The 12,167-nt window shown below is 46.2% G+C and overlaps 1 protein-coding gene across 3 annotated transcripts in view; it reads right to left on the reverse strand.

The window, feature by feature from the left end:
- Nucleotides 1-12,167, reverse strand: part of STRIP2 (striatin interacting protein 2) — a 40,593-nt gene that overhangs the window by 6,866 nt on the left and 21,560 nt on the right. For all 3 annotated transcript variants that reach the window (XM_037165838.2, XM_037165839.2, XM_053657067.1), the window contains exons 14-18: nt 11,557-11,631; nt 10,781-10,878; nt 10,208-10,334; nt 7,374-7,474; nt 4,118-4,184 (exon numbers count right to left, since the gene is read on the reverse strand). In XM_037165838.2, the coding sequence (XP_037021733.2) occupies nt 4,118-4,184; nt 7,374-7,474; nt 10,208-10,334; nt 10,781-10,878; nt 11,557-11,631 (468 nt within the window). The remainder of the gene's footprint in view (nt 1-4,117; nt 4,185-7,373; nt 7,475-10,207; nt 10,335-10,780; nt 10,879-11,556; nt 11,632-12,167) is intronic.

Genomic DNA, 12,167 nt, shown 5'->3' on the forward strand with positions numbered 1-12,167 from the left:
TATATGGGAGACATAAATGCACTGCATGTGCACTGCATCTCGATGCCTACTATGGTAGCGGCAGGAGAAGCCTTGCGTTCCTTAGCCCCCGGAGAAGAATACTGGAGCAGTGGTATGGCCTTCCAGAAGCAGCACTGGGAGAGGCACCAGGGCACCTGGATTATGGTTTTGCCCTGGCAAATTATTTACCTGTTTCCTATCAGAGGCTGAACTAGATAATCTTTAAGATCCTTTTAGCTCTGACCACCCAATAATTTTGTGATTTACTTCAACTTTCTCCAGCTGGTTTAAAAGTGAAGTCTTGAGTGAAAGTAAACTAATCGCGGCTGTCTTTTCTTTAGAGCTCAGTCTGACCAGTTCCAGGAAGGATGCCCCAGCTCCCTCCTGAAGAGAGTGCCACCTGCCCGGGGCCTTGTGCGCCTTTCTTTCTGATAGTGCCTCCTGACGTCTATCACTAACCCCACTTCTTGCATCACCACATCCTGCCCAGAGTGGGCGCTGCTCAAGCCTTCTCTGCCTTGTTCCAACCCAACAGATCATCGTTTTCCCAGCAGGCCTTCAGCTCCATGGTTGCCATTTCAGATTTGCCAGCCTTGAATGTGTATTCTTTTTGTTTATATTCACTTTAGAAGGGCCACCTTCTTCCTCTCTCTCTTTCTCTCTCTGGCAGGACTCAGCATATTAAGTAAGATGGAAACTTCTGTGGGGAGATATATTTTGCGAACACCAGTACTTGGGCCTCATTTCCTTGTTCCTGGTACTTTACACTATCCAAAGCAAGACCTTTACTCATTTTCAACCAGCAAAAGTTAAAAGAAAACTTGCCCATTTTCCACTCTCACAAAAAAATATTAGTTTGTGTAGACTGTGGATCTAAAGATTTAGTTCAGGGACCAAAACCTACCCTTTCAGAGTATCTCTTAAGGACGAGTAATTCCACTTCTAGGAATCCATCTTAAGGAAATAATCAGAGATGAGATCAAAGATTCATGTACAAGGATGTTCATTTTAAAGTTATACAGAGAAAATTGAAATAATAGAAAACAATTTTTTATCCTTATCCAAGGGCATACTTATTGATTGCAAAGAAACGAAGGGAGGGAAAGAGGGAGAGAAATATAAACATGAGAGAGAGACATCGATCAGTTGCCTCTCATATGCGCTGTGACCGGGACCAAACCCGCAGCCTAGACATGTGCCCTGACTGCAATCTTTTGGTTTATGGGAAGATACCTCAACTGAGCCACACCGGCCAGGGCCAAAACAAGCATTTAAAAAATATTGCTGTATTTTTGCCGTGTATAATGCATGCCCACATCTTTGTGCACATTAAACACAGTATTATTATACCCATACTATGTAATCATTATACCCATGTATAATGCACATCCTTATTTTTCTCTAAAAAACTTGGGCAAAAAGTGTACATTATATACAGCAAAATGTGGTAAGTAGGGGAACATTATGTCTAGCTATTAAAAATTATGTTCTTGCCCTGGCTGATGTGGCTCAGTGGACTGAGCGCTGGGACTGCAAAGCAAAGGGTCACCAGTTCAATTCCTACTCAGGGCACATGCCTGGGTTGTGGGCCAGGTCTCCGTTAGGGGGCGTGTGAGAGGCAACCGCACATTGATGTTTCTGTCCCTCTCTTTTTCCCTCCCATCCCCTCGCTCTAAAAATAGAATCTTTAAAAAAACTATGTTCTCAAAAATATTTAATAAAATTATGTTGTAAATATTTAAATTGTACTATGTAAGATTAAAACAAAGTCCTTACTTTCTGAAATAATATGTATATAATATATACAAGTAAATATATATTGTATATGGTCATTGCAGCAAAACATTAACAGTGGTGCCCTGACTGGTGTGGCTCAGTGGGTTGGGTGCTGTCCCACGGACTGAAAGGTTGCTAGTTCAATTCCAACTGGGGCACGATTAGAGTATTTTAATTTTCTTCCTATTTTTCTATTTTATAGAAAAATTTTTCTATTTTTCTCCAATTTTTCTGCAATAGTATATATCAATTTTATAATCAGACAATAACAAAAACTTAAATGTTATTTAAAAGAAATACTATATACTTTAAAAAAAGCCAGTAAACTTTCTGTTTACAATTAATTCACTGAGCCTGGAAAAGCGATAAATCTTACTCACATAAATATTAATCTTTTCTGAGTAGAGAAGCCATCAGTTTGAAGCCACTACATTGAGCACCTGTGTGGAGTACGCTTGCGAGTTACTTAAGCCCATGTCTGGACTCAGGAAAGTACTTACACTGTAAGTTCACTCACACAGAAACAGTACAAAACAAAACAAAACAAAACAATACAAAACAAACTGTGGTTACCAGATGAAACCACCAGATGCCACTGTTGCCCCACAGAAAGGAAATGGAATACCTAACATGAATGTTTTTTTATTAAGGACAGATAATGCTTTCACCCACTTTTAGTAATAATAAAGGCTTCTCAGAAGCATTAGAATTGTTTTAATAATTTTATCTTTCTATCCCAAAAGATCAATCAGAAGAGATATAGATCTGGTCACAGGAGCTGACTTTATGTTTTGAATTTTAATGCTATCTGTGTACCACTATTTCTCATTCCAGCTCTGAATGGCTCTCCACCCAGGCTCTGCTACATTCACTGTAAAGTTCTGTCAATTACTTACCTTTTATACCCATAAAACAGTAGCCTCATAGTTGTTTTAAAGACTGAGTAACATCATAAACATAAACAGGGTCGGACAACTTATTACCTCTCTCTGCAGGGGTAAGAAGCTCCCCTTGGCAGCTGAGAGCACCTCTATGTGAGATAAGACATCTCTGCCCTGGTGCTCAAAAGGGTGCTGGGCTTAGCGTCTCAGGACATGGGTCCTCTGATTCAGGGTCTGTCATCTATGAAGCATGGACCATAACATGTTAGTCCATCCAGTGGGCATTTCTCATCCTTGAAATAGGGGTTGGGACCAAATGGCTCTCGTGTCCCCTCCAGCCAAAACCCTATGGCTCTACAAAACCTGTACCACAGCAGGGATCATTTTATTTTTTACTTGATAGACTTTGTGATGTAGCATTTCGCAGGTATTAAATTTGGGGACAAAGGGCTGTGTGTGGCACGCACGAGTGCCATCATCCGATCACTCAGCATTCATTGAGCTCCTTCCATATACCAAACATGGTGTTAGATTTTGTTGATATAAAAACAAAGATGAGCCCTGGCTGGTATGGCTCAATTGGATGGAGCATCATCCTATAAACTGAAAGGTCACGGGTTCGATTCCTAGTCAGGACACGTGCCTAGGTTGTGGGCTTGGTCCCTAGTTGGGGTATATACGAGAGGCAACTGATCAATATTTCTCTCTCACGTTGATGTTTCTCTCCTCTCCCTCCCTTCCCCCTCTGGAATCAATAAGCATGTCCTGGGGTGAGGATTTAAAAAAAAAAAAGATGATACTGTCTCTTACTTCAAGGAGTTTTCAGTCAAATAGAGAGATATAGATTATAGTGCAATAGGGTGAGGGTACAGACCGAGGTGTATCTGAGGAGCTGTGGCAATAATTCGGAGGTAAACACTTGATCTTCAATACGCTGTTCGTCAGACAGTTTCATGGAATTATGAGCAACTCTGAGGGACTTATCTGATTTGCCTAGAGCTGTTTCCAGGATGAGGGATTTTCTGGGTCATCCTTCTGTGGCTGTATTGACTTTTGCCTCACGGAGCCCTAGGCACGGTATTTTCTGAAGCCCCCCGCCCCGGGTTTTATAACCCACGTGAAAATGAAAAGTGACTGGCCTGTAGGACAGCAGAAAGACAGAAAATCGTTTGGGATAGTCCAGGAGCGATTCCTCTGTCATTTTGCACCCACGTGCACATCAGTTTCAGTGCCATCATCTCCCTAAGTGTCCTCTCGGTGTTTCTCACCTACCCTCTTCTCTTCTCTACAGAACGCTATGCTGGGCTGTTCCAAATTGTTCTCAGCTGGGTCCGCAGCTCTAACCCCTGCGGCCTCAGTGCTATTGCCTTTATTGACCGGAGACTCCCAAACCAGGGCATTATGAAGCTGGAGAAGAAATGGAAGATCAAGTGCCTGCCTCTAAATCCCCATCTGCTTACCAGACTCTCCGTAGTAAGTTCCGGCAAATCCTGGATGGTACAGCAAGGGTAATCCAGGACCGAGATGCTGCAAGATGCAGAGATAAGGGCAGGCTTTAGGTAAATGGTAATGGCAGGAAACAGCTGTATTTTAAAGGGCAGGAGTTATTTCTCTCCAGCAGGCCCCATCTATTTCTCAGATTGCTTAGTGACCTCAGCTGAAACTGAGGGATTTGGTCCAGGCAACTCCAGCTCCCAGTCTCCTCTCCTCCCAGGCATGAGAGGAACCAACAGAGTTCTTTCATGCCGGCCCCCACCTGGCAGATGAAAAGGGAGCTTAAAGGGAGCCTCTGTATGGCCACCTTTCCCTCTCCTTCTTTAGAGGAACATGTAGACGTGTGAGCATTTGTGTTTCTGTATTAAAGTATACGCTCATATGTATCTGTGAATATAACTGTGCTCCTAGAGGCGCTGTGCAAACTTATTCTACTTAACAAACTGTTGATGTGAGGATGAGATGAAGACTTCTCCTGCACCTCTTTCTGAAATCCAGAAGCTCTAGGGAATGATCACATAAACTATTCCTAAAGAATGTATGAGACGGGCAGCACCCTACAGCAAGGCCAATCCAGCAGCTCAAGAATGGTAATAGCATTTGCCCCCAAAACTGATAGTGGGGGCTGCAAGGGAGCTGGGGCTCTGGTGAATGCAGGGAAGCAGGGGAAGTAAGGCACCACGTGATGACAGGAACGTAGTCACTTCAAATGAGTTTTCTTTCCTCTTCTCCCTTCTTCATGGGTACAATGCAGAATTGAGACCAGGTAATCTCTAAGGCTCTTTCTGATTCAGACATTCCATGAGGTTTTAAACACCCATCTATCTGAACTACTGCAGTTGGAAATAAAAGATGTTGGCAAACCAGGGGCCATAAAGAGGAGTATGGGGTTTCTTGGATCTGTCTGCATTTCCAATCAAAACTTCTATCCAAGCAAAAGGCGACAATTGATTCCACTAGAAATGTTTACCTTTGTACAAGAGACCCACAAAGATAATCTAGGGCACAAAGGGAGGAGAGGAGAGGGCAATGGATCTATCTACAACTTGCTCATCATCTTAATTCCCTCTGCTCCATACTCCCAGGATTGCCAGTTCTATGCTGCTCCATTAGGAGACACATTCTGGGCTGGTTTATCCACTGATCTACCCACCTTGCACTGACAAAGCCCCATGGCAGAATAGGTGCTGGCAACCAAGAAGTGGGGGTGGAAAATCAAAGATGGATTCATTCCAATCTCAGTGAACTGAATTCTAGCCTAGGGGTGCATAATATAAAGTTACAAATTTCTAGCTTATCTGGATTGTCAGTCACGAGGAAACCGTGAATGCAGCTGTGAGTGCTCCAAGTTCCTCGGGGATTACGCAACAGTGAAATGTACTGCAGGTGGGACACAGGAGGCCCATCTCATCCAGGCCAAGGCAAGTGGTATGTAGTCTGGCTGTATCACTTTTCTAACTCCAAGTGATCACAACGGACACATATTGGATTGTTTACTGTCTCCCAATCTCATGCCCGGGTCCAGAAGTGTATTTAGTTCCAGAAGCCCACTTCCCCATCCACAACTGATTGAGCCAGGGGTGGACCTCTGACCCTGGGGATGTGGAACAAGGATTGAAAGCCAATTCAGTCTCTGAATGGCATGGGGCAGAACATGTTTAGCTCCTGTGGGCATATTTCACTGAGTGGCCTGGAAGCAGACACTACTATTTGCAAGTGAGAGGGGACACAGGAGTGAAAGGACAGAGGCTTGGTGTCCTCAGACAGAGCTAGAGGACTTTTTGGGCCCCCTACACTACAGACCAAACCTGCGGCCCAGAGCCACATCCCTATCCTAGGTTCCTCAAGGTGACACACCGCCCATTTCCTTCTAACAAATTACCCACTATGCATGAGCCAGATCAGCTGGTTTGAGTTACTTACCACTAAGAGGAGTGACTGATACACAGGTGCTGTCATGACCCTGTGGCCCTTACCTAGCCCAACCTACACTTTCATTTTCTCTGGTAAGCCAACTCTGGCATGCCTTAGTGTCATTCTGAGGGGGACTGGTGCAGAAGTCTTCTGTAGTTAGGGAAAAAAACACATTCTCCAAAGCTTCCTTCAAATGGGAAAGTTCACATCACTCTCATATATATTCATCTTAACTAATGCTTATAAAAGCTCTATGATACAGTCAGAGGAGGTTATTCTCACGTTAAAGATGAAAATACTGTGGCTCAGAGAAACCAAGTGTCTTACCTGAGATCACACAGCGAGCCAATGGCAGCTCCAGGTCAGGAACCCAGGTCTCACGACTTCACAGGTTCTGTGTCTTACACTACATAAAAGTAAGCTGCCCCTCCCTGGCGGGATTTTGGGCAGCACCGACAGACTGGCAGGGCACATTTCCTAGCCCCTTTCCAGTCACTCTTAGTCATTAGCCCTCTTCTACTTTAGGAACTTTGCCTCTATTAAAGCACTTCTGGTAGACTCTACTGATTAACACGCTTCTAGTCCTCACGGCGGCAGGAAACTGTGACACAAAGATCTGCTCTGTAGCCCCCACCCGAGTCCCCACTCGGCCGGAAGAGTGGGAAGCAATCTGTATTCACAGCAACTGTGATCAGAAAGCAATTTGTGTTTTGATCCTGCCTTTGCTGCTTACTTAATGGGTCTCACTAGCATGTTAATCTTGAGCAAGTCAATTAACTTGAGTTTGTTTCCAAATTGGTAAAATGAGAAATAAAATTTGTAATATCTCTCAGCCCTGCTTTGGAGATTAAATGAAATAACAAATGTAAAATTACTGTAATTAAAAAAAAACTATAAATTGACCTAGCTAAGTAAGGATCTATTGTGTACCTTCAGTTAAAAAGTCTATATAACACTTTATAGTTTACAGCAGTGTAACTGAGCCAGCTTATGATTTATATGAAGATCAGGGCTGGCCAGACAAGCAGGCTGTTTCCTGAGAAGGACCTTTTGGATCCTTCTGCCCCAGGGCTGACATTTCATCATCGGAGTTTCATTACTTTGTTTGAGTCATGCTATTTTCCAGTTTTTAAAAGTTTAAAAATACAAATGTCTTGGTGACAAGGCCCATCAGCTAACACTTCAAGGAAACTGACAGTAACAGCTCTGAGACAGAAGGGACACCAGAACTGACAGGCTCAGAGGCAGTGTAATTTTTCCCATCATCCCAAACTAGCCCTTTGAAATAAAACTGTCCAGAGTCCGTACCTGTTTTTAGCAGTGATGTAGGACAAAATATTTTGATTGAAGAACTTCAGGATCAGTGGAATGCAGTTGGCAAATACCAAATGTTGTGATACATATTCGAACTGAATGAAAAGATCAGAGTGGGAAGGCATGCTTATTTGGGGGAGAAAAGAAGGTCTGTTGAAAAAAAGAGGCAAGTGTAAACCTACTGTCCATTCCTAAAGACCTGCACTGTCCCCCTGTGTTGTCAGCCTTCCTTCCTGGAAGGGGGCGTTTCCCCTCCAGCTGGCCCACCCTGCATGGAGGAGGGCAACCTGCAGTCTGTGTATCCTGCCAACTCCTGACCAAAACCACGAACTGTAAACAAGCCAGAAAGTCCCATTCCAGACAGATGGAACTGCTGTGAGATTTGCTTTAAAGCTCAAGAGGATAGGAAGGCTCCCCGAAGGCGTTGTCTTCCATACCAAGCCTCTGGCTCACAGTATTTCAGCTGTGATTGATATAGCAGGGACAGGTGCCATTTACCCCAGCACCTGCTGGCATCACTCACTCAGTCAGGATGGAGATGACGCAGAGTAACCAAATGAACCACTGGAATGTGGCCTTCAGTGCTAGTCTGTATGGTTCCCTGTACTTAGAATATCAGTGTTTTAATGAAAGAATCAACAAGAGCCCTTCGGTCAACAGATAACTGCTCTGAAAATATGTCCAACAGCTCTTTGATGAGCTAACCACCAGAGCACAGGGGCCCATTTTGTGTTCTTGAATCTGGATGGGGTTTGTGTCTAGAGACCTGGTGGAGGCAGTATCATGAAGTTCTGTCACCTGGACTTTGATTTTGCCCACGATACACTGAGGAGCATCAGACGCAATTTTCTTCAGATCCCGAACCTAGACTGCTGGCACAGTGCAGAAGCCAAGTTGGAAAAGCAGAAAATTGTGCAGTCTTAAATCCCCTAGTTCTTCCTGATATCAAGAAGTAGCCGTGGCAGCAAGCTACGCTGCCCTCTCCCCCTAGGTGTGTGGGTAGAGGTGGGGAGGCAGTTGGTGCTGCCCACTTCTCTCTTCTGCTGAAACATTTTCTCCCTGGCAGCTGACCCAGGTTTTTTTCTTTCCAAAGCCCTAGATGGAGGAGCCAATACATATCCTCTATCAGGTGACGGAAAACTTTTCCGTTTGGGATGTGTCTGTAGCCCTGTCCAGATTCACTGACACTGACGCACTCTGGCAGGGCCCATCGAGCCACCCACCTGTCCGGTTGTCCACCACATACCGCCCACCAAGAGGAGCAGACAGAAACACACCTGCACTTCTCCGTTTTCTATTAGGGACACCATCTCCCACCCACCCCAACTTCTCCTAGTCCTGCTGCTGTTCATTAGCAGGAGTGTGAGCTCACAGGACACACTAACACACCCAAAGATGTCTGTGAGTGCACTAAAGTGAAGCACCCTGGTTGTACAGCCAAATCTGCCTTCGGACAGAGACCCTGCAGGGGCCTCCCTGCACCCTGAGGGCCTGCTCTTCCACCAGCGAGCTCGGTTTTGACTTCGTGGGAGGAAAATAGAGCTTCTGTGCAGGAATGAGAAGCCTCCTCTCTTCTCCATGGTCTCACTACAGCGACCGTACCATTCACTGCTCCCGTCTTCCCTGTACCGTGGCAATGCCTACCCAGCCAAGTCCAAACTCCTTAGCATGGCAGCAATGCCTCCATGGGGAAGCAGATGACAACTTCTTCACATTAGTTTCCTCCTCTATAAACCAGGGATAAAATAAGACCTATCTCAGAGGGCTGAGAGAATTCAATGAGATCTCACCCAAGCTGAACGGAGCACTGGGCACATCTCAGGCACTCAATAATTGTGTGATCGCATGTTAGGATGAGCCCCGTTCTTCGTTCCGCCCTCATGTGTCACCCACCAGGCCTCCCCACTTGCACCCACCCCAGGCAGAGCTCCAGCAACACTTGCTCAGTTTCCGAAGGTACACTGATCTCTCCCTTCAGGACTTTCACAAGTTAGCTTTTCTGCTTGAAATGCTTCCTGACCTCCTTCCTTGACAAGTCCCACGTTGTGGCTAACATCTGTTCAGGACTCAGGTTAGAAGTCTCTTCACCTCGGGCTAGATTAGGTATTTCCATATCAGCAAGTGCTTACCTGCTCACAGGATTTGTCACTCTGTAACTGGATATGTACGTGTCTGTACCCTTTACAAGACTTCTAAGCCTGTAAGGGCCAGAACTGTGCCTTATTCAGGATTATATCTCAAATGTTAGAAAAGTGCTCCACACAGAGAAAACTATGCTCTACATGTCCCCCACCCCCATTTTTGTAGAGTACTTGAATCATGTCTTCCATGGTTTCTTTCTTTCTTTTTTTAATCCTCATCTTAGGATGTTTTTAAAATTGATTTTGGAGAGGGAAGAGGAGGGAGCAGAGAGAGAGAAACACTAATGTGAGAGAGAAACATTGATCCATTGCCTCTGTACGCATCCCGACAGAGGATGGAACTCACAACTTCTGGTGTCCAGGACGATGCTCCAAGCAACTGAGCAACCTGGCCAGGGCCATCTTCCATTGTTTCAAAGCTGGCTGGGCATATTCCCAAGAAGCTAGAGATTTCTACCCACAACCCTCAGATAATGTTCAAAGGACATAGACACCTACACCTTTCTAGGACCGTTCCCCACACCCCATACCCTACCCCCACCCCAAGCTTGTGCAACCGGTATCTGGATTCCTTGAATGGGACAAAGAAAAGGCTCAGCTGGACTAAAGGGCCCTCGTGTCCCTTCTTTGGGAGACAGGACCTGGAGAACACCTGAGACCTGTGGAGAAGCGCTCCCAGCTGCTCACCTGGTAGATGTGGTTCAGTTTGAAGTGTTTGAGGAGTAGCAGGAGCAGGGCAGAGATACTCTTTACAATGATCTCCTTGTGCCTGTTCACATCGATGCCCAGCTTCATGCTCTGGAGAACAGTGATGCTACAATGGGGACGGGACAGGTCAGTGCAGGGGGTGGCTTGAGAGAGCTCTACATAGACCCAGGTACTTGGGTCAGATGCAATGCACACAAGAGCTAGCACTTGGGAAACCTGAACTTCTGTGCTAGGGAAACCTTCAGAGTTCCCACCTACAAGTCTGGAGAAAAGCCCTCTGATCTCTGTTTCTCTCTCCCCTTGGCAAGCTCACCCCTTTGCAGTGTCTACCCACATACCCGTGCAGCCAGTCACTGGCCCTGGTATTGCCTCCAGACTCATTTCTGAGCTAAAATGAGCACAGTGGAGAGCACTGCAGTGTAAAGGGGCTACTGATGGGGGAAGGGAGACCTCTTTGAAGAAAATCCCTGTGTTAACAAGGTGGGGTGGAGACTAGAGACCCTGCAGACAGGATAGCCAGTATTCAGCAACTGCCCCAGTTGAAGCACTCACGGCATCTCCTCGGGCAGAACGTCGGCCAGGATATTGATAGAGTCTGTCTTAGCCTTGGAGGTGGGGGCTGCAGCCAGCAGAATCTTAAGCAGAGCAATCTGGAAAGTAGAAAAATGAGGAAACAATCCATCCTTGCCCATCCCGTTCAACAAGGCTATTCTTTGACATCTCAACAGTCCTATGAGAAGTGTTTTAAAACCCTCCTCTAAGTCTTTCCCTCAGTGACCAAACCTCCCCAGAGGGGCAATCACGTGCTCAGTCCTCAGAGGCCTGCTGAGAGGCTGAGGAGCCAGTAGAGAGCTTATAGGCTGCTCTGCTGCAAGACTGCTCTTTCCAAAGAGGCAGATGGAAGAAGCAAAGTGAGAGGGGCAATGCCTAGAAATAAAGTGGGAGGTGTAAGTAAGATCTCACTTCCTCCACCCTTTTCCTTCCTCTAACCCTGACCATCGGCATCCTTACCATTCTCAGCCTGAGTCTGTCTAAGACATGACAGACCAGAGCAGACCTCAGAGGGACTAGGGCCCTCAATACACCCTGCGCAGACCCCTTCTTAATCTCCACCCCTCCAAAAAAAGGACTTGGGAGTACCACCAAGTCCTCCTTCCTCTGGCAGGGGCTCTGAGGAAAGCTCAGAATTCTAATGTGCTAGAGAAAGCCTCACCCGAGGGTGAAAGCTCAAAAAACAAGCTAAAACGATGGACATCTCAGCTTGAAATGGCTCCAGCTGTCTGTTCCCGGAGCCAAGGAGGGCAGCGTTGGCCCCACCATCTCCTTACCATGTACTGGGGGAGGCTGTACAGCATGCCCTGGTAGAGGATTTCACATGGCGTCTCTGGCACCACCTCTTCCCCCTATGGCAGGAAACACGCAGTTTGTCCGGGCCGTTTTCCAGTTGACCAAAGACTATGTTTTCTTGGTTGCAAAGGGTGGCATGAAAAAAGCACCAAGCTGGGAGTCAGATCCAGGTTCCCATCCTGGCTGTGTTAGTGTCCCATTACATAACCTTGGGTCAGTTACTTTCCCTCTCTGCGTCCTGTTTCCTCTTCTACAGATCAGTCGGCTGGCTGGTCTGCAGGACCTCTGACGGCCCTTCCAGCCCTAATAATCTGCAGTTCTGGTTCTCACATTATCTGGAGTCAGTCCAGAATTATTCCTCCCGTGTTGGGGAAGATCTGGATCAGGTGTTGGAACTCTCAGCTAGGAGATGGATGTCTCAGACACATATGGACTCAACTCAGGCTGCAGGTGTGCCTCGGACACTTGGAACAGACAGCCCACTCGGAGGCACTTCCACGGTGTCAGTCTGAGGCCGTCTGCGTGTGCTGAAATGCTCTGAAGCAGGAAGGAGAGGGAGGTGCCTCAACAGAGAGGGCTGATAAGGGAGTTG

The sequence above is a fragment of the Artibeus jamaicensis genome, unplaced genomic scaffold (assembly GCF_021234435.1).
Source record: "Artibeus jamaicensis isolate MK-2021 breed Jamaican fruit bat unplaced genomic scaffold, CSHL_Jam_final scaffold_3307, whole genome shotgun sequence".
NCBI classification, from domain to species: domain Eukaryota; kingdom Metazoa; phylum Chordata; class Mammalia; order Chiroptera; family Phyllostomidae; genus Artibeus; species Artibeus jamaicensis.